The sequence below is a fragment of the Chelonia mydas genome, chromosome 3 (genome assembly GCF_015237465.2).
Source record: "Chelonia mydas isolate rCheMyd1 chromosome 3, rCheMyd1.pri.v2, whole genome shotgun sequence".
Classification (NCBI taxonomy): Eukaryota; Metazoa; Chordata; order Testudines; family Cheloniidae; genus Chelonia; species Chelonia mydas.
In genome coordinates, this window is record NC_057851.1 from 165646703 (window position 1) to 165669700 (window position 22998).

Sequence of the window (22998 nt, forward strand, 5' to 3'; positions counted from 1 at the left end):
CCCTCAAACTGAAATGTTACAAGCCATTACTGCCCGGTGTTTGTGTGCAAGGTATAGCTAATGAAGAAGCAAGTATTTGAACTCTATTTGTTGTTTGTTCACTGATTAATCTATCTTTTTGAACTGATAAATACAATGGCAAAATATTATTTTCTAATCTATGTGTTGTTAATTTTTGTCACAATCCAATTGCTCTGACACCGAAAAATCAAAATTGATCTGATTTGAAGTCCAAATCATAAAGTTCTAATTTATTTTTAAAAAGAAACCTGAAGAACATTATCTGTGATTATTTTTAATTGAGATGGCTTTGGTGAAATCATTTCCACAGTAAATGTTATACTAGGCAATGTTTCAGTTGATTTGAAACTTCAGAACAAACTCAGAGCTAAGTATAGGGTATTTTTTTAAAAGTGAATACATTTCAAAGAATTCAGTGAGGTTAAATCTCGCTTTCATCTGTTTTCTGGGTTATGAGTTCATCAGAACTGGTCCAAGGGCTTACATATTTCCATTACATGGTGCTTTACCTATTATTCTGATTACTCTGTTCCCTGTGGTTGTAAAATATATCTAGCTCTTACTGTGAAAAGTGACTCTGTAAAAACAGCACCCTGGGGTTCATTATTTATTGTGTCTCAGTGACTTCCTGATCAAATGTAAGCACAATGGCTCATCTTAACTTCCAGACCTGAAACGCTGCCTGGGTTCTGAAACTCAAATTGTTCTGTTTGGGTCATGCCTTGTCTCCAGTAATAAAAGATTATATACAGGCCAAATTCTGTACACCAGTACACCCCTCTCCCCCCATCATTGTGTTCACTGAAGTTACCCAGGGGTATCTGAGGACAGAATTGGCTCCTGTGAAATTATGTCGATGCGGAGCTAGATTAGAATTCAGCTCATTCTCTCACAACTTTATTGACTCTGCAGCTCTAATGGGAGTTAAAAAGTTAGGTCATGTCTACACTAGCAAGTTTACAGCGGCACAGATGTACTGATGCATCTGCGCAGCTGTAAGATCACTTGTGTAGCCGCTCTATGCCGATGGGAGAGAGCTCTCCTGTCGACATAATAAAATCAGAGCAATGGTAGCTTCTCCCGCCGACTTGGTGCTGTACACATCGACGCTTCTGTCAGTATAACTTATGTTGCTCAGGGGGGTGTTTTTTTTCACACCCCGGAGCAACGTAAGTTATCCCAACAAAAGTGGTAGTGTGGACATGGCCTAAGAAACACTTTTATTTTCGGGGGTCAGTACACCAAACAGATATGAATAACTGCAGGGAGTAGAACTGTTGCATAAGAAAGGTATCAATTTTGCAAAGTCACTTTTCAAAACAATGCCATACCTGAAAATAAAACAGAATAATGTAAGACTTCTATTTAAAAAGTCTGACAGTTTTATTTTGTGTTCTATCTTAAGCCTTGCACAGTGAAATACGCTAGTGAATCCAGTAGATTTATTTGGAGATCATATGCATGTAATACTGTATACAGGTGGTTAAGGAAGCAAAACTGTATTAACTCGTCAAATTTTTTTACACATATGCAAACAATATAAAATCAATGTTCTATAAAAATGATTAATTACTGAGTTTGCAAAGAACAAAGGATTCTAAAAAGCTGCAGTCAACATTGTCACTTTAATCATTTGATCAAAGTTTATATTTAATCTCTGGCCCTTAAAATTTAGATTCAGCGCAAATGAACAATTTTACTGAACATACATATCAATCTCACAATATATTCCTCTTGAAGTTTAACCCATGATGCCATCCACAAAGGAGATTCTTTACTCCAAATTTTATTTCATAAGCCATACATTACATTAGGTAGTTTTCAAGGCTTAATTATATGAACAGCAATTTATTGTCTCCTCCATGCCCGCTGGGGCAGATCCTCAGCTGGTGTAAACTGCCATAGCTTCAATGGGGCTCTCATTACTCTCTTTACTCCCATTAACGTAAAGAGGAGCTATTTTTATGCAGCAGGGAGAGAACAGAACCAGTAAAATATAGACAAACATCAGTAAGAAAATCATCCATTTCTAAATGTAAAAATTAATTTAAAAACAATGTATCTTTTGTTTCTTTGAGCCAGATTCCCTTTCAAGTGATGAAAACAAAATCTCTCTCTCTAAAACAACATGATCAATCTATTTCATTATGCGCAGCCTTGGGCTATGATCCTACAGCTGCCTCCTTGTGAACGGACCTCTGCGCCTAGATGGATGAAACTGCAGCATCTGGGCCTTCGTATACTGACAATACAAATTTCAAATGGCCAGAGCTTGATTGATAATCTTACCATGGACCTCTTATGTGGGAAGAAATTATAGGCATTGTGTGAATGTTCAGGGCTTTATGCCTTCTCCTGGGCTGAAGTTCAGATCTGTTAAGGTGTTTGTGATTAAGATAACTGAAGTGGAAGAGGCCTCTGGTTTTGGAGCCACAAAGCCTGATACAGTTCTATCCCTGATACAGCACGATTAAGCTGAAGGCTGTGGTACAGCCACAGATTGTTTACACAATGAAAATTCCCACCCACCATTCCTCCCTTACATAAATGTTAGTCAGGCCATGAATCTCATAAGAGGATTTTCGTATTCACTGGGCCCTCTGCAATGTTCATGAGGCTCAAAACATGCCCCTCTGACACAAGGATATTTTTTAACCTCAGAATTAATAATCAAGCCATAGACAACCTGCACCCATCTAGACAAAGTTGTTGAAAATAGTCAACCATTGTGGGGTCTAGTCTCACCTGGGAGAGGGCACCATGACTGCAATAGCTTGTCTCTGTGGTGTTTTGTTTGGTTTCTTAATCTGTTTTTTAGGATAAATGGCCAAAGATTATATTCCTTCCCTCATGTGTGTCTTTAGAGGCATTGAGTATCCTGGTTGAAGCAACCTAATATCCAAAGAGATAGTAACTAATATTCCATAACTGGAGATTTTGGAGTGGTGTCTCTTTGTGCAGGACAGTAAGAGAAAAATAGACTCTGGGCCCAATTCTGCAAGTTGCTGGGCACCCTCCACGCCTATTGATTTCAGTGGGAGCCTAGCTCTCTCAGACACTCATCACCCCGCGGGGTTGAGGCCAACATCTAATTGACAATTAGCTTTGACAATTAGTCAAGTGGTGGAATTTCCACAGTTTGGTATTCATATACACTAGCTGCATTTTGGATGAACAGAAGCCTTTGTGTACCATTGTGACAAAAAAATTTTTAGATTTGCTGCATTCATATTTTCTCCCTATTTTTGTTTAAATTGTCAGGATACATATAGGAGTTTGTGTCTTACACTCTTCGAGAACGTATCCCCAGAGATTTTACTGTACACCTTATATATAGGATCACAATTTTATTCTGGTGTGAAAATGGGGGGAGTAGCTGAGAATTAGCCAACTATCCTCTCTTAGTTTTTGAAATGCTGTATTAGGTGGAGAGAACACTATGCCAAAATGTTTGTATATAATTGAAAAGAAAGCTCAGCTGCATTTTAATGAAGTAACTTGACCAGTTTAAAGAAATGCTTATCTTTATACACATGTATAATTCAATATTTATTTATAGAAAGTTTCACTAGGAAAATCAATCTACAGAAAATAAGACAATAAGCATCACTATAAATCAGAATACCCTATCCCTTCACTATAAGGCTCTCTGTTTTAAGGCTACCTCTGATATAAGGCTACTTCAAATTGGTTTCTAAAAAGAGTAAAGGAAACCTCTTGTCAATACATTAATAACCATGCTACGCTAAAATAAAGAAAAGAGCAAATATCTCTCCATAGCTAGCTTATATTTAGGGCAAGTTTTTTATGGACTAGATTCTTACTTTATATCCACTTAGCTATTCAAAATTATTCTACTGTAATGCAAATTTAAAATACATGAGGCATTTTTGTTCACATTCTGCAATAAAAAAATTGATCTACAACAATCTAAATGTTTGTATTTCAGATGATCTCCATTTTTCATAAATATACATTCCTTTACATAAGTATATTAAGTAGGTGATTATATTCTTCGTATTCTATAAGAATCTACATTTGGAAACCCTTTATAAAATAGCACATTTTCTGGACTCTTATGTCAGACATATTCTAGACACTAGTTTGTCTTTGGAATGTCTAGTATTCAATTGCCTGTACAATACAAATTAGTACTTGAAAGTCATTGTGTGCATTAATTTATACCTGACTGCTTTTTTTGCACATGAAGCTAAAAAACTAACCTTATGTATACTGTAGTGATAAAAATACAAGTTAATTTTTTTCTGGAATTTAGTACTACTACTTACTGTAAGTATATTTCATATTTGTATATTTTTAAAACTATGAGATATCCAATTTGAGCAAAGTGGGTATATCTTATTTTGCATCCCAAATAAAGGGCATTAATCTGTTTAAATATAATCTATGGAAGGCACAGTAGACTTGAAAAAGTTACATGGAAACCAATTTCACCCTAGAGTTTCTAAATGAGTAGAGCTAGCTTTATCAACGCTAGTAGATGAAGAAAATAATAGAAATTCAGAATTACAGGGATGGAAAATTTTTATTTTGTCAAAGCCACTTTTTCTGTAGAGAATTCTCCCCCACGCCCCAAATTGTTAAGTTTTTATCAAAACATAAACTAACTTTGGCTGAAATGTTTCAGTCTTCAGTGGCTGGAAAATAAAAGTCAAATTTCAGTTTCTTTTACCAGAAACTAACTTTCATTTTTGTGGGGAATTTTTTTCTCTAATCAGCTCTATTATATATGCTAAGTCCCAGAATCTCAGCTGGTGTCAACTGGTATAGATCCTCTGAAGTTAATGGAAGCTGGCCAGCTTAAACCAGCTGAGAAGCTCTCCCCAAAAGCGATTTCCCCCCCCATTCCCAAGGAATATTCACCTCTCTGCAAGATACACAGATTTCAAAGGTATAGATATGGCACTACACAATAATATATCCTCAAGAAACTATAGCAGAAAAAAGGAAACTAGTTTTGGGAAATACAAACTCATGGCTATTGCAATCGAGTAACTTTTCTTTCAGGTTACTTTACAACTTCTAGTAGTGAAACAATTTCCTTTCCCTCCTTGACTGGCTTTATCAGTAGATATCCCTTTCCCCTAAAAACAACAGCATGCCACTTAACATGATCCATAACTTTTCAGGTCTTGAGCAGCAAAAATGGCAGCATATTTCTTTTTCAGCGTATGGCCTTCAAGTACTAGTTATATATCCCACCTAATATTTTTAGTTTGAGTGATCAGTACCAAAGACTTCCGTTGCTGAGAGGTGCCGGTCTCTCTATTTCTAAAGCTGACAGATGTACACAAAACATCCAAAGGTGCTTCTACAATTCAAACACAGTAAACATTTTACAATGACTTTCAGGCAAGCACACCAAATTCAAATAGACTGGTGATTCTGGTTAACAAAAATATTTCCTGTTAATGGTGGGTGGTAAATAGTACTGGGTTAGTTGTGCCTACATTTGTTTGAATGTTTAACAGCACAGTTCTACATGGCAGCTTTTCAAAGTCATATTTAATAGTGCTACTGAGCAGTACTACACAAGAAATGTAGTGTATGAAACATGAGAACCTAACTTCATTCATCTTAATTCCATATTTACAGGGGAGAATATATTACTTTGTGCCAAGCACAGGTTCCATCCAAATGCTACTTTTCAGTATCACCTGGGCTGTTTTACAGTTGTTAAAATTTAAATTAACCTATATCAATTCATAATAGATCCTTCAATAAGAATCATCATAGAATTTGTCCTGGTGGGTCTTTTTCCATCTCCATCTGTCCCAGCCCCGACACTGCAGGATTGTTCTCCTGTTTTCTAGTGCTTTGTCTAGAAAGTTTTTGAACCTCTCAAGTGACAGACTCATCATGTTTCTTGGAATGCTATTTCACTATGAGGTGATTATGGTTAATAAAATGGGGTGGGGGGGAAATCAAGGCTTATTGGTAAATGTCTTCATGTTGATGGAGTTTAGCTGAGTGCATAAGTCAAATTTGGATATCTGCATCCCATTGAGCTAGCAGTTGATATATTGATTGTATTATCAACTACTGAATTTTACTCTGATCTTTATAAAGTATGACATTAGTTGCTACTATAGATCTTACTCCCAGAGAAATGGCAGTTGTGGTTAAGCATATGCCACAACATAGAGAGGGACATACACTCCTCTCTGTTACTCCAGTAAAAATCTGGAAAAAAACCCATTGACCTCACTATCACTGTGGCTTTAACTGAGATCAGAATTGGGCTGTGAGACTCTCTCTGCCTTGTGTATTTATATTTTTTTTTTTCCTCTCCTCCTTCAGTCGTAGGATCAGATTATTCCATCTGCTGCATGACTTGGAGGAATTAAGAGTAGCAGCAATTCTGCTCCCATGTCCTCAACTCTTCTGGAGCGGGCTTCATGTCAACAAGGTCTCTACTCCTCCAAGGGACCTTTTAGATTTTAAAATATTTGAATGACATCTGTTATATTTTCCTTGGAAGGCTATGGGATATCAGTATGAGGAGGGGTGAGTACCTGCAACTCCCACTGAGTTGCAGGTCTTCATCTCTCTTGGTACCAAGCCCATGATTTGTGTGTGTAGTTGTCTGGATAGGCAGAGAGAAGTCCAGTCCCCATGAGGTCTTGAACTTTCCAGTCCCGTTGTTGTTCTAGAAGCTACCATTTTCTTCCTCTCAGATCTCAACATCCCCACCCACACTCCCTACCATGGGGCCCAAAGCAGGTAGTCATCCTTCAGATGAGAATGGTGACTGACATCCTTCAAGGCTGATGACAATGCTGTTCCTTAGATCATCTGGCAAGATGGGTGCACATCCATTACCTCTTCCACCAAAGGTTAGCAAGTACTATTACAAAAAGCAGGCGCACTCATTAATTTAAGAATTCAGCAGAGAGGCTTCTGCTGTATCTAGCAGATCGGAACTTGACCTCATGATAACATTGCACAAAGCTATGATAGATGAAGGTAATAGGCAATGCTAATAAAACAATCCCACTAACCACACAAATTCCACCAAGAATCCTTCCAGGTACAGTGATGGGGCACATGTCACCATAACCAACCGTGGTCATCGAGATGATTACCCACCAACAGGCAGCAGGGATGCTGGAAAAATCCTTATTCTTTGTTCCCAAGTCCAGCCCATTTTCAAGGAGTTGTGAAAGTGCACTAAAAATTGCCATAGCAACACAAATAAAGACAAGAAGCATCACCATCTCTCTGTAACAACGCTTCAGAGTCAGACCAAGTGTCTGAAGACCAATGAAGTGACGGGCAAGTTTAATCACCCAAAAAATCCTCATCATCCTAAGAACCCTCAGAGTGACTCCAGCCCTTTGGAGTTGAGAATTTTCCCCCGTGAAAACTGTCATTAGCACAGAGATGTAGTAAGGAGTGATTGCCAGCAAATCAATGATGTTCAGGGGTCTCTTCACAAACTCACACTTGTTTTTGGAGATGATGAACCTCACAATGCACTCTGCAGTGAACCAGCCTATGCAGATAGCTTCAATGATCCTGTCAAAAGAAACAAAGTGGAGCATTTTAATTCTATATGAGCATTTTAATTAAGGTTTGGTTGTGGACATTACTAAACTGATATTAATTCAGAGCCTTAGTGGAGGGTGTGCCAAATGGTGAGCCAAACTCTTATTCTGAGCTTTTTTGTGTAAATATAATACCATGCTACAGTGAGTACAACTCAGAACTGATTACTCATAAGGATTTGATTATATCTGCAATTCATTTAGTAAACACTTTGTTAGAATTACAAATTGTTAACATTACCAATATGTGAGGATACTTCTGCAAAGTCAGGAACACTACAGGATAATGTCTTAAAATAATGTAGACAGCTATTCATATCTAAATCTAAAACTCTACATCCCTATCCAGCTTAAGATCTCCATACTTTGCAAGCTATCGTAGCTACCAAAAGCTATGGAGTGGCAGCTCATTAGCAGAACAACCTATTAAGGAGAAAGACGTGTCTGCTGACCTGGGCCACAAAAATTAAACCCCACAGTGAGCACTGAGAAGTTGAAAATCTACTTTTAGGGAAAATAGCTCATGCAAGTTTGCTCTCAACCTCCTTTTTCAAAGTGGAATCACTGCATTCTGCACTAGCTGAAATTTCTAAAGGGTTTAAAAATGTACAGTGCATTGCAATAACCTAATTTCACAGTAACCAAGTCAATGGTGAGGGCACAACCTTCTTATCAAGTACAAATGGGCCCGGATGCAGGAAAGTATCCCTGTCCAGGAAGGGTGCTTACACATGGGCTTAACTTTAAGCATATGTTTAAGTCCCAATGAAGTCAGCAAGACTTAAGAACGTGCTTAAATGCTTTACTGAATTGGGGCCAGCAGAAGGCACAAATAGCAACTGCTGTTTCTGGGTATCCAGTAGCTGCTGGGGATCCAGTATGATATCCTGCAGGTGGAAACATGCCCTCTTATTAAATTAATCATGAGCATATCTTGTTAATTAAGAGGGCTAATATAATATCTGCTATTTTCTCTCATTGCTTTCCCTATCTCACAAGCACTTTCATCTATTGCCTTCAGAAACTCAAAACTCAGTACCATAAGAGGTCTAAAACCCAACTGATGGCAGTCGAAAAAGACTTGAAAACTCTAGATTTACTGGAGTTGTTTCACCACCACTGGAGATCTAGAATGGAGCAATATTTGGAGAGATTGTCCATGCCAAGTGATGGCTTCTTAAGCAAGAATCCAACTATTCCTTTAAGAAAAGATAGCGCCTCATGGAGGCACTAAATATCAGCCCCAACAATGGTGCCAACACCTCTGCATTGGCTTTAACCAGCCAGGAAGGACAAACTGTAACTCAAAGATAACAGTCTGTATGTGCCCAAACAATTTCAGAGCCCTAGCAAGCATTATAGGCTGAAATGCAACCAGAGAAGATTCTGTCTGTTTTGCTAGAGAACCAGTTCTGTTGAGAGGCATAGCATGGAATCTAGCCCACATGCTGGTATTTCTCTGAACCACGTGGGCTATATCTACACTGGCAACTGAACAACAAAACTTTTGTGTTTCAGAGGTGTTAAACCACCCCCCTCGTCCCCCAAAAGACAAAAGTTTTGCTGCGACAAGTGACAGTGTGCAGAGGAAGTTACTCACCTTGTGCAGTAACGATGGTTCTTCGAGATGTGTCCCCCTATGGGTGCTCCACTTTAGGTGTCTGTGTGCCCCTCCACCTCTAATCGGAGATTTTTGGTAGCAGTGTCCCGCTGAGCCCGCGCATGTGCTCTCCCTCCCTTATGGTCTGCCTCGATGCTATTTAGCACTGCACAGGCGAACCCCCCTCACTTCCTTCTCTACCACAAAGCCCAAAGAGAACTTCGAAGTAGAGGAGAGGAGGGCGTGTTGTGGAGCACCCATAGGGACACACATCTCGAAGAACCATCGTTACTGCACAAGGTGAGTAACTTCCTCTTTTTCTTCGAGTAGTGTCCCTATGGATGCACCACTTTAGGTGACTCTGGAGCAGTACCCACCACTGGAGGCTGGGACTTCAGAGCGGAGTCTTTTACTACAGAGAATACTGTGGAGTCGAAGATGGTGTCAGCGGCCAAATCTTCAGTGATTGCATAATGTTCTGCGAAAGTTTGCTCTATGGATTGGGGAGATAGGGGTATCCCTATGGAATGTGACTGAGGTAGGAACTGATCTCATGGAGTGCGTATGGACGGAAGCAAGTTGCGCCCTTGCTAAGTGATTAATGCAACTAGAGACCCATTTGGATAGTCTTTGAGGAGATATCACAGAGCTTCTGGATCTTTCTGTGGATGAAAGGAAGAGTTTAGGAGATTTCCTGAAGTCCTCAGTTCTGTCCAAGTAGAATGCTAATGTCCTTCTAATATCTAGCATATGCACAGTTGTCTCCCAGTTGTCACAATGTGGTTTTGGGAAAAAACAGGGAGATGGATCTGTTGATTCATATGGAAAGTGCAGAAGAAGTAGGGAGAAACTTGGGATATGGCCTTAAAGTTGTTGTTATTAATTATTATTATTTATTATTATTTTTAAGACAAAGGCCGTGAATGATGGGTGTGCCATCAGGGCCGCTATTTCTCCTATGTGCCTAGCTGAGGTGATGGCAATTAGAAATGCCGTTGTCATGGACAGGTGTAAGAGAGAACAAGTTGCCCTGGACTTGGAGGGAGGTCTAGTCCAAGCCCTGAGAACTAGATTAAAGTCCCAGGCTGGAGCGGGTGGTGTCACATGGGAGAAGAGAGTCCCAATGCCCACAAAGCCATTAGTGGTTGAGCAAACTCCAAGTGGGAAGCCATTTTTGCCATGAGATGTACCTTAAGGGAGCTGAGTGAGAGTTTAAAATGTAGTGCAAAATTAGAGGGAGGAAAGATGAGGTTGGGTCTGTCTGTTTGGAACGGTACAAACTTGGAGTGGTTTCCATTTTGTAGATAGGTATGTGGAGTGGTCAACTTGTGGTTGTGTTGCAACATGTGTTTCACCTTGTCAGAGCATTCTGCTTCTAAGCCTTGGAACAAAGAAAGATCCAAGCCTGGAGGCGGAGGACCCATGGGTTGGGGTGAAGGGTCAGCCAATTGTTTTGAGAGAGTGGGTGAGGAATGGGCTGATGTCAGAGGAACAGAAGGGCATATTGCCATCTGCGTCAGGTAAGGGAGCCAGACTTGTCATAGTCAAGAGGGGCAATCACAATAACTCTCGCTTTGTTTTGTTGAATTTTCAACAGAACCTTGGATAGGGTAGGAAACTGGGAAAAGACATACAAGTGGGCCCTGTCCGCTGGGAAGATAAAGGCAACCGCCAGTGAATGTTTCCCCAAAGGGTGGCTATATATTGAAGCACCTCTGAATTCAGTACACACTCGTTGTTGTGAAAAAATTCCAACTGAGACTGTTGGTTATCCCATTCTGTATCCCTTGTAGACAGACAGCTGAGATGAGCACATTGTGATGGGTGCATCAGTTCCAAAGTTTGAATGCTGTCTTGCAGAGGGAGGGAGATCTGGCAGCTCCTTGGCAGTTTATACGAAACATACAGGTCACATTAAGTCCATCATAACCTTTGCGTGTTGCTGTGTAGGTGAGCTCCCCAGCATATTAGGGAGACGAGTCCCAGGGTGGTGAATGTGGGTAGTGAGAGGAGGCTCTCACTTGTACTGCATTAGGTTGGTGCTGATAAAGTCCAGTCACCGTATTGGGGTTAGTATGCCACTACAATGAAGTGAACCTTGGAGACTGCCCTGTGTGGAGCAGTCTGTACCTATAATGATCCTGTCCCAAAGGTAAGCAGTAGGAAATCTCCTGTACGATGGTTGTATTGAGATATGGAAGTAGGCACCCTGTAGGTTCAGGGCTAGAAATCAATCTCTTTGCTCTAGAGCTGGTCCTAACTGCTGTGAAGTAAGGTAAGGTGACTTCTGAGTGGCGTGACAGGTGTATAGATGGCAGCTGATGCTGTAAGGTATCATTGTTCAGGCCCCCACCAGCTCATCAAAGTGCTTATAAGAGGCAGTTTGAGAGGTCATGGACTGGGGTGCAGACTGTTCTCACTTTTGACCCCTGGACCTCTTACACTGTGGCTCATAACAGCACAGAGATGGTGAGTATTGAGAAGATTGTGATCTGTGGTGTGGTTGAGACGTATATCTTCTCTTCTGTTCCACAGTGTAGATTCCTAAGGAGTGTAGTGCAGTCCGAGACTCCTTCAGGATGTGGAGAGAAAATCTATCTTCTCCTCAAAGAGTTTGGCCCTTCAAATTGGAAGTCTGTAGCTCTCTGGGCAATCTAGAGAGGTGTAGCGAACAAAAAAAAAAACAAAACCCACAACCCACCTCAGAACCACTGTCATGGAGACTGGGCGGGCAGCTGTAACAGCTACATCCAGTGGTGTCTCCAGGACCGGTCTGGCTATTAACTGACCTTCTCTAAGAATGGTCTGAATCTGTTCTTTTTGTGTTTCCAGTAATGTTTCAGAAACATCCTGGGTTTCCCAAGATTAACAAAACTGTTTTGGCCATGACAGCTTTTGGTAATTTATGACTCTAAACAATAATGTTGTCGATGAATACGCCATCTTGCGAAGCCTGATCATATGGAGTTGACTTGGCATTATGTTGCTTGCTTCATGAATTAACTACATCCACTACGATGGAGTTGGGTTGCGGACGTTGAAAACAAAGTCTGCCTCTTTGGGTAGAGATGTAGGGTTGTTTTTGTTTACACTCTGTTGCTGGTTAGTGCGATGGAGGCTGGCTCTGCCAGATGATTTTGGTAGGATCTAGAATCAGCTCATTACTTGGGAGGACAGTTCTAGATGAGAAGGTAGTGTGCAGAATTTCCACCAACTTGTGATGTGTATCTGCCACCTCCTGTAAGGGAATCTTCAGCTCGTCTGCTACCCTCTTGGTAAGATCAAGAAAGTTCTTAAATCTTCACCTAGTGATGAGAAGTGGGCAGCACTCTCATCTGGGAGAGATGAGGAGAAGTGTGCTGAAGAGGTAGCTTCCTCTTCCGGGTTTTTTTTTCCCTTTCCCCCTTCTTTCCTGTTCTGAAAAAGCTTTCTCCTGTCCTGGCTCAGGTGCTCTCCTGCCCTTGCTCAGGTGCCAGGTTGTAGCAAACCATCTGGTGGACTCTCCCTGAGATGGTTGCGCCATGTGTGTGTATATACCCGAAGAGTTACAATATGGCCTTGGGAGAGAGAGGCAGGGCGGTTGGCATGATGGAATTGGGGATGACCTTTGTAGTGTGGTGGTGGGCCACCTTGAGGGGCCAGGGAATGATCTCCTCCTGGACAGTGTCAGATTCGCCCGTGGGTAAGGGTGCCGCTGTCTGGGGTATTGGCAGTATACAGTCCAGTGCTAAGAACGATTCTGGGTGCTGGGATGTGCTCGATACCGGGGTCCTGGTACCAAGTAATGGGGATTGTGGTCCTTCCCCAATCATCAGGTCTCCAGGGTATCAGAGCTCATGCAGGACCATGGGTTCATTTGGTATCACAGAGGAGGGAATGTGGTGCATTGTCAGTACTGATAGTTGGGCAGAGCACTCCCTAAATGAGAGTTTTGCCCAGTACAAAAAGTTTGTTGGTGCCACTTTTTTAGAGACAGTGTGGTAATTGTCTCTCCCTGGGTACTGAGGCCACAGGTCTCCAGAGTATCAGAGCACCTGTGTTACCATGGGCTCAGCCGGAACCCCCGAGGACTGTCTGTAGTCGGTATCAATGGTTGGGAACGTGCAGAACGCTTCCTAGATGGGAGTTTTGTTGCATCTGGTACCAAAGCATTTCTCTATGCCGCCCTTTTAGAGATGGTACCATAACTGTACCCTCTCCTTAGGGGATGGTACCGTTGCCTCAGAGCATGAGGGTGGAAGCCTCTGGTGTCTCAGTGAGAAAACAGAGCTGACAGCAGGGCTTCTCTGTGTCGCTCTTTTAGAGATGGTACGGTAACTGTCCCCTCTCGGTGCAGTAGTTGCCCAGAGTAGAGCTCAAAGCAGCACAGAGCTTACAGAAGCCCCTTGTCCGTGGGGAGAGCAGAGCTCACAGCAGGAAGCCTCTTCTCAGGTTTCAGCTTCCAGAGCTTCCATGCCCAACCAGAGCAGCAGCTGAGCTCACAGCAGGAGGTTCCTCTGCTGGTATTGTCCTACCGAGGTGGCCGCTCTGGGGAGTCCCACTGGCTGGCCAGCTACTCAGGGATCGGTGCCGAGATGGCCGCACTGGGGAACACCCCTCTGACTGGCCAGTTGCTCGGAGGAGCCTTTCCAGGGGGAGTCTGCTGGTGGCTTCTTCTTTCTCTCTTCTCCTCTTCACCACTTGACCCCTTTTGAAGTGAAGGCTCCAGGGATGATCTGGGGTCAACACCCACCGGAGTCCCCTGCAGACTAAAGTGTTTTCTCTATAGGGAGGAATTTTTACTTCAGTTCCCAACTCGTGTGGAGGTAAAGCACTTCTGTGAGGGTCTCCCAGGCACAGTGAGTGTCTGGCCATTACAGGAACTGACTCTTGGCAGGAGAGGCACCGCTTGGAGCAGAGAAAGCCAGGCAAGCCCCTGGGCAGGGGGTTGTCATCCTCTAGCAGGGAGGAATATGCAGACGAACATCGTCTTTACTTCTTTTTTTTTTTTAACAACTGAAAAGCAAAATAATTGAGTCTTCTCGATGCCTGGGGAAGAGGGGGAATGCCACCAGACAGGGAAGGAAAGTGAAGTTCTTTTCCTTTTTCTCTTTTCTTTTCAAACCAAAGGAATAAAATAAAATAAAACACTAACTTGAGTACTTTTAGGGAGAACAAAGGTAACAAAACCAAACACTACTTATGCTAATGACACATAAGGAAGGGACAACTGCTTGTTCTGCCAGAGGCCAAAGGCAGTAGAGAAGGAAGTGACAGGGGTTCGCCTGTGCAGTGCTAAATAGCCTCCAGGCAGACCACGAGGAAGGGAGAGCACATGCGCGGGCTCAACGGGACACTGCTACCAGACACTGCTACCAAAAATCTCCGATTAGAGGTGCAGGGGCACACAGACACCTAAAGTGGAGCACCCATAAGGACACTACTCGAAGAAGAACAGTGCACTGTTGGCAGGAGCGCTCTCCTGCCGACAAAGCTAACCCCACTCCTTGGGGGTGGAAGTTTTTTGACGGCAGGAGAGCCAACAAACAGCGGCTACATTGCACGACTTTTAGCGGCACGACTGTGGCCACACAGCCATGTCGCTAAAAGCTGTGTAGTGTAGACAAAGCCTAAGATAGTGGTCTGTTAGAAAGATAATATTATTCAGAGCCTTCTGAAACTCATTGGTTCCATTAGCCACCGTGGATTGGCTTTCAATGCAGGTCCTTCTTCCCAACAAAAGAGAGACACCCCAGCCTCAAAAATGGAGGGGGTAGTAATGGTCAGGCAATAGCAAGGGAATAATTTCTGCCTTATAAACTAAACGCTACCATTAAAAAAAGATAAGTACCCATTCAGTCAGAAAAGGAGTACTTGTGGCACCTTAGAGACTAACAAATTTATTTGAGCATAAGCTTTCGTGAACTACAGCTCACTTCATCCAATGCATTCAGTGGAAAATACAGTGGGGAGATTTATATACATAGAGAACATGAAACAATGGGTGTTACCATGCACACTGTAACAAGAGTGATCACTTAAGGTGAGCTATTACCAGCAGGAGAAGGGGGTGGAGGGGACGACCTTGTATAGTGATAATCAAGGTGGGCCATTTCCAGCAGTTGACAAGAATGTCTGAGGAACAGTGTGGGGTGGAAGGGGGGAATAAACATGGGGAAATAGTTTTAATTGTGTAATGACCCATCCACTCCAAGTCCCAGTTAATTGTATCCAGTTTGCAAATTAATTCCAATTCAGCAGTCTCTCCTTGGAGTCTGTTTTTGAAGTTTTTTTTGTTGAAGAATTGCAACTTTTAGGTTTGTAATCGAGTGACCAGAGAGATTGAAGCGTTCTCCAACTGGTTTTTGAATGTTATAATCCTTGACGTCTGATTTGTGTCCATTTATTCTTTTACGTAGAGACTGTCCAGTTTGACCAATGTACACGGCAGAGGGGCATTGCTGGCACATGATGGCATATATCACATTGGTAGATGTGCAGGTGAATGAGCCTCTGATAGTGTGGCTGATGTGATTAGGCCCTATGATGGTGTCCCCTGAAAAGATATGTGGACACAGTTGGCAACGGGCTTTGTTGCAAGGATCCCCTCCACCCCCCACTGTTCCTCAGACATTCTTGTCAACTGCTGGAAATGGCCCACCTTGATTATCACCACAAAAGGTCCCCCTCTTCCCCCACCCCCCGCTCTCCTGGTGGTAATAGCTCACCTTAAGTGATCACTCTCTTGTTACAGTGTGTATGGTAACACCCATTGTTTCGTGTTCTCTATGTATGTAAATCTCCCCACTGTATTTTCCACTGAATGCATCCGATGAAGTAAGCTGTAGCTCACGAAAGCTTATGCTCAAATACATTTGTTAGTCTCTAAGGTGCCACAAGTACTCCTTTTCTTTTTGCGAATACAGACTAACATGGCTGCCACTCTGAAACCTGTCATTATGCAAGGCACTGAATTTAGCCGTATGGAGTGGAAATCTATCAACTTCATGAAAAAACTCGTACAGATACAGACATCATCTTCCTTTCCAAATGCAAACAGATGGACATCATACCAAAAGGACTGAAGGTAAAAAATCCATTACAATCTACATACCCCACAGACTATGCTGACAGCTTGTGCCACACACTCTCAAAGAAACTACGGAATCACCTGATCAACATCCTCTACAGCAAACAGGGAATGATTAAGAATGAGCTCTCAAAAATGGATACTCTCATAAAAAACCAACCTTCCACACAAACTTCCTCGTGGCTGGCCTTTACGAAAACTAGACAAGCCATTTACAACACACACTTTGCTTCTGTACAAAAGAAAAAGGATACTAAACTATCTAAATTACTACATGCCACAAGGGGCCACAACAGTGGTTCCCTTAACCCACCCAGCAATATTGTTAATCTATCCAACTATTCTCTTAGGCCAGCAGAAGAATATGTCCTATCTCGGGGCCTCTCCTTCTGCCCCTCCACCCCCATGAACATGATACAGTTCTGTGGTGACCTAGAATCCTATTTTCGACGTCTCCGACTCAAGGAATATTTCCAACACACCTCTGAACAACATACTAACCCACAGAGACCTTCCTGTCAAGACTACAAAAAGAAGGATTCTGGGTGGACTCCTCCTGAAGGTTGAAACAACAGACTGGACTTCTACATAGAGTGCTTCCACTGACGTGCACGGGCTGAAATTGTGGAAAAGCAGCATCACTTGACCCATAACCTCAGCCGTGCAGAACACAATGCCATCCACAGCCTCAGAAACAACTCTGACATCATAATCAAAAAGGCTGACAAAGAAGGTGCTGTCGTCATCATGAATAGGTCGGAATATGAACAAGAGGCTGCTAGGCAGCTCTCCAACACCACTTGCTACAAGCCATTACCCTCTGATCCCACTGAGGGTTACCAAAAGAAACTACACCATATGCTCAAGAAACTCCCTGAAAAAGCACAAGAACAAATCCGCACAGACACGCTCCTAGAACCCCGACCTGGGGTATTGTATCTGCTACCCAAGATCCATAAACCTGGAAATCCTGGATGCCCCATCATCTCAGGCATTGGCACCCTGACAGCAGGATTGTCTGGCTATGTCGACTCCCTCCTCAGGCCCTACGCTACCAGCACTCCCAGCTATCTTCGAGACACCACTGACTTCCTGAGGAAACTACAATCCATCGGTGATCTTCCTGAAAACAGCATCCTGGCCACTATGGGCGTAGAAGCCCTCTACACCAACATTCCACACAAAGATGGACTACAAGCCATCAGGAACAGTATCCCCGATAATGTCACGGCTAACCTGGTGGCTGAACTTTGTGACTTTGTCCTCACCCATAACTATTTCACATTTGGGGACAATGTATACCTTCAAATCAGCGGCACTGCTATGGGTACCCGCATGGCCCCACAGTATGCCAACATTTTTATGGCTGACTTAGAACAACGCTTCCTCAGCTCTCGTCCCCTAATGCCCCTACTCTACTTGCGCTACACTGATGACATCTTCATCATCTGGACCCATGGAAAAGAAGCCCTTGAGGAATTCCACCATGATTTCAACAGTTTCCCACAATCCCACCATCAATCTCAGCCTGGACCAGTCCACACAAGAGATCCACTTCATGGACACTATTGTGCTAATAAGCGATGGTCACATAACCACCACCCTATACCGGAAACCTACTGACGGCTATTCCTACCTACATGCCTCCAGCTTTCATCCAGAACATACCACACGATCCACTGTCTACAGCCAAGCTCTATGATACAACCGCATTTGCTCCAACCCCTCAGACAGAGACAAACACCTGGATACAATAACTGGGACTGGGAGTGGATGGGTCATTACACAAAGTAAAACTATTTCCCCATGTTTATTCCCCCCCCCCTCTATCCCCCACTGTTCCTCAGACGTTCTTGTCAACTGCTGGAAATGGCCCACCTGTGATTATCACTACAAAAGTTTTCCCCGCCCTACCTCCTGCTGGTAATAGCTTACCTTAAGTGATCACTCTCCTTACAGTGTGTATGGTAACACCCATTGTTTCATGTTCTCTACGTATATAAATCTCCCCACTATATTTTCCACTGAATGCATCCTATGAAGTGAGCTGTAGCTCATGAAAGCTTATGCTCAAATAAATTTGTTAGTCTCTAAGGTGTCACATTTCTTTTTTTTCTTTTTGCGAATACAGACTAACACGGCTGCTACTCTGAAACCTGTCATTCAGTCACAGGCAGCCACTGAATCTGCATACATAGCCAGGGATGTCCATGAAACATCTATGAGTTAGGGGCTTTTCTCTCAGATAAGGCCTATACAAATATATTGACATAATTTATCTTAGAAAAATTTAATGTGTAGATCCACATAAATCAAAATGTTTTCTCTTAAGAATTATAGTGCAGTATAGTAAAAGGACCTGTTGTCTAAATGATCTGAAGCTTTTGGTAATGTTAGTGTTTATTTAATAGTGACTGAGTGCCTTAAACATAAGTTATAAGGATGCCTTTTAGATATATCTACAAAATATCCACTTTTAAAAACCTAGGTTTATAGCATCTGGCAGTTCAGTTCAGATCGCAGTGTTCTCTCAAAACAAAACATACAGAAATGCACAGATTATATGCAGCCATAAAGACATTATTGAACTTAGTTAATAGATTATGTATTTTCCTTTCCTGATTTAAAAAGTAGTATTTGTCACTCATGATTGAATACCACGGAAAAAATAATCTATTATTTTGCTAGAAGAGAGCTGGCAAAGGAACACAGTCCCCTTCAAAAATATTGTATCATTTTATATCTCTCCCATGCTCCACACTAAAATGAAAAACTGTGTCTCTGGAATTTTCTGTGACCATTTCCTCTCTCCCTCTCTTGAATAGCAAAGGCAAACTAATACAAATCATCCTAATGCAAAAAGAAAATGAGTACTTGTGGCACCCTAGAGACTAACAAATTTCTCCTTTTCTTTTTGCGGATACAGACTAACACGGCTGCTACTCTGAAACCTGTCATGCTAATGCAGACTCTGACAGAGTCTGCACTTGCTTACAGGTTGTAAGCTGTCTGGGATCTTAATAATAATAAACAATTCCTAGCTGTGGATATAGAATTTATGTAGATTATTAAGTGTGCCCAAAAATATTCTACATTTAAGGGGACTTCATTCCATTCCAATCCATTTTCTAGGATTTATTTTCCAGGATTTATGTTGTGGCTCTGACCCTTGGCAGTCAACATTTAAGTGAAAGAGGTTTTTGTTTTGTTTTTTTGCACATCCAAAAAAATTCCACTTGATAGCTCCTCCTGAGGCCATGAGCATGTTATGTTGATTCTTTCTTGTATAAAAGCTAGGCAGGGTGTGGCTTGGTCAATACTTGGATGTGGAACATCTAGGGAACATTAGGTTCCAGTCTTGGTGGAATCTTCCCTGTGAGTTGGTATTGATTCAGTGGACCCCATGTAGCTTTTGGGAAGGGTGGATAAAAATCGATGATGGGGGGGGGGGGATTTTTTTCTAATTTAAATCAGATTTTTGTTATTTAAATTTATTGTAAGTTTTTCTTTTTAAAAATAAACCTATTTAAAATTAAATCTGATTTTAATGCAAACTATGGGAGGCCTAAACTCACTATAAACTCTCAAAATTTTAAATAAAAAATAAATATGATGAGTCCATGAGCCTCTATCAAAACCTTTACATTACAGGCTGCTTTTCTATATAAAGAAAGAATCAGGGGAAAGGAATCTAACTTTTCAGGTCAAACTTTAGAAATAATTAACGGCCTGAGTGTATGGGAGACCCAGGGACTGCTACTGAGTGCAAGAGACTGGCAGTCATCACGGGATTTGGGATCTAGCCTCTTACTCCAGGAGACACTGTTGGATCATATTAAAGAAGTTCTGTATTAAAATCACAAATGAGTTTGATTCCCCATAGTTTAAATTCCAGGGTATTACTAATTAAGAGGTCTCTTGGTTTTTGGTACTGTTTCTCTCCCTCTATGTGTGAAACTTGCAAGCTGCTAATTGCATTAGTACATTCTAAGACAGAGTCTGTTCTCAAAGCAATACTCTGTAACAACAGAAACGGCACCCAGAGACTCCCCGCCCTTTTCTTGTATTAACAATTGTGATTAAAATAGAGATAGAGGATGTATGTGGATGGATGCTTTGGTGTGGATAATAACTGAATGATCAGGGAGGTGCCAGCCTAAGAATCCAGTGTCCATCAGCTGAAGAAGGCGTCAAGTGGAAATAACCAGAGGACCCCCGGAGGGCAGACTGGAATCCACCCAACAGCCTCAAGAATGGGAGAACTAAAGAACAAGATAACATCTAGCAGTAGGGAGCCGTCAGGAATGTGCTACCTGCTGCTTGATTCAGCAACAGCATGATGAAGCAATTCCCATAGACTGGCATAGGAAAAAACTCCTATAAAAATGGACTCTAGAAAGTGAGAACTTTGGGGGGTCTGATTCTGCAAACCAACTTCCAGGAGCATCAGATGAGCATCTGACAAGGCCCTGCTCCCTCCTCATGGCCAGGCCACCTGGCCAGTGGCTTGGCATGAGCAACTCTAAGGCTGGTAACTATGATAACAACCTTGCAGAACCTGTGTGTGTATGAATGTGTAAATAAATATGAGATTGAATGGAATATTATAGCTATAACTAACTGCTTACTATGATTCTTTCTGTATTCACAATGAATGTGGTATTTTGCCTTTTTCCCTTTAATAAGATCCTGCTGGTTTTTATTTTATTGGTATAACAACACCATCATGTATCTCATCAAGATCATCCACTAAACCCGCCTAGGTGGTCACATACTCCTATTTTATAGCTTCTCCCTATCTGAGCTCTGATTGGCTCACTTCTTAATGCAAAGTGTCACACCACTGAACTGGTGGAAGTCACTAGCTAAGCACCTGGAACCAGAGTTTGCTGAAGTGCTAAACCAGCTATTGACAGCGTAGTCTCGTCTGCAGGCACAGAAGGAATATTTTCTTCATTTGGACTAATTCATTCAAAGTTGGGAAATCAATTGGGAGCTGAAAAAGCAGGAAACGTATCTTTCTCTTCCAGTCTATGAATAAAAACGAGGAGGAAGGGGATGAGGTCTTTCCTGTTCTGGCAGTTACACTGTGGAAATTTGGCCTGAATTGGCACCCCTACAGAATGTACCAAGGGCTCTTTCATGACTACAATGTGGAAAAGAACTCTCTGCCTCCCATTTTCCATAACTTCCCATTCTTGTTCTGACAGCACCCATTGGGAACATGTCCCCTGCAGAACTGACCTCCTAGCTCCTCTAAACATTACACTACTAGGACGTGAGTGACTGCCCTGTGTGTCACAATTAGATGGGGAGTGTCAGGGTTCCCTCCTCACTCTGAACTCTGGGGTACAGATGTGGGGACCCGCATGAAAGACCCCCTAAGCTTATATTCCACCAGCTTAGGTTAAAACTTCCCCAAGGCACAAATTCCTTTCCTTGTCCTTGGATGGTATTGCTGCCACCACCAAGTGATTTAAACAAATATTCAGGGAGGGGCCACTTGGAGCCCTATTCCCTCCCCCGCCCCCAAATATCCCTCCAAGCCCCTTCATCCACTTTCCTGGGGGGGCTTGAGAATCATATACCAACCAATTGCCTTTAATAAAAGTACAGACCAGACCCTTATGTTTAGGACACTAAAATCAATCAGGTTCTTAAAAAGAACTTTATTATAAAGAAAAAAGTAAAAGAAGCACCTCTGTAAAATCAGGATGGAAGGTAATTTTACAGGGTAATAAAAAGATTTAAAACAAAGAGGATTCCCCTCTAGGCACAACTTCAAAGTTACAGAAATGAATAAACCTCCCTCTTAGCATAGGGAAAATTTACAAGCTAAAACAAAAGATAATCTAATGCATTTCCTTGCTATTACTTACAATTTCTGTAATTTTAGATGTATCATTTCAGTAGGAGCTGGGTTACCTGCTTGGTCTCTCTCTTTGTCCCGAGAGGGAACAAAACAAAGATCACAAACAAAACCTTCCCCCTCCCTTTCCCCCCTGCAGATTTGAAAGTATCTTCTTTCCCCATTGGTCCTTCTGGTCAGGTGCCAACTAAGTTAATTGAACTGATTAACCCTTTACAGGTAAGTGATTCTGTACCTCTGGCCAGAAGGGATTTGATGTTACTGCATACATAAAGGCTGTTACCCTTCCCTTTATATTTATGACAGGGAGATAGACTGGCTTTTGACTTTACCTAAAGGCAGCATCTTAATTCTTATTCTTCAACTTCACTGCCATTGTGTCAGCCAGTTGGGTTGACGCCATGGCTGCCTTAGGACATTACAGGATGCAACTTAGGCTCCATTGAGCCTTTCAGTGTCATTTATATGATCCCATTTGCCCTGCATGATGATCCTGTTTGGTGAAGTACTAGGATAGGGTCAATTATAGTTGGCCAAGAAATGGTGAAGTAGTAGGGCTGTTAAGCGATTAAAAAAATTAATCGCGATTAATCGCACTGTTAAACAATAATAGAATACCATTTATTTAAATATTTTTGGATATTTTCCACTTTTTCAAATATATTGATTTCAATTACAACACAGAATACAAAGTGTACAATGCTCACTTTATGATTTTATTATAAATATTTGCACTGTAAAAATAAAAGAAATAGTATTTTTAATTCACTTAATACAAGTACTATAGTGCAATCTCTTTATCATGAAAGTTGAACTTACAAATGTAGAATTTTGCATTCAAAAATAAAACAGCGTCATACTTTAGAGCCTA

At 41.9% G+C, this 22998-nt stretch overlaps 1 protein-coding gene across 3 annotated transcripts in view; it reads right to left on the reverse strand.

The window, feature by feature from the left end:
• Positions 1-1394: 1394 nt before the first annotated feature.
• KCNG3 (potassium voltage-gated channel modifier subfamily G member 3) overlaps positions 1395-22998 on the reverse strand; it is a 37342-nt gene continuing 15738 nt past the window's right edge. For all 3 annotated transcript variants that reach the window (XM_043543755.1, XM_007068672.4, XM_043543756.1), the window contains one exon: positions 1395-7560. In XM_043543755.1, the coding sequence (XP_043399690.1) occupies positions 6915-7560 (646 nt within the window). In that variant the 3' untranslated portion in view covers positions 1395-6914. The remainder of the gene's footprint in view (positions 7561-22998) is intronic.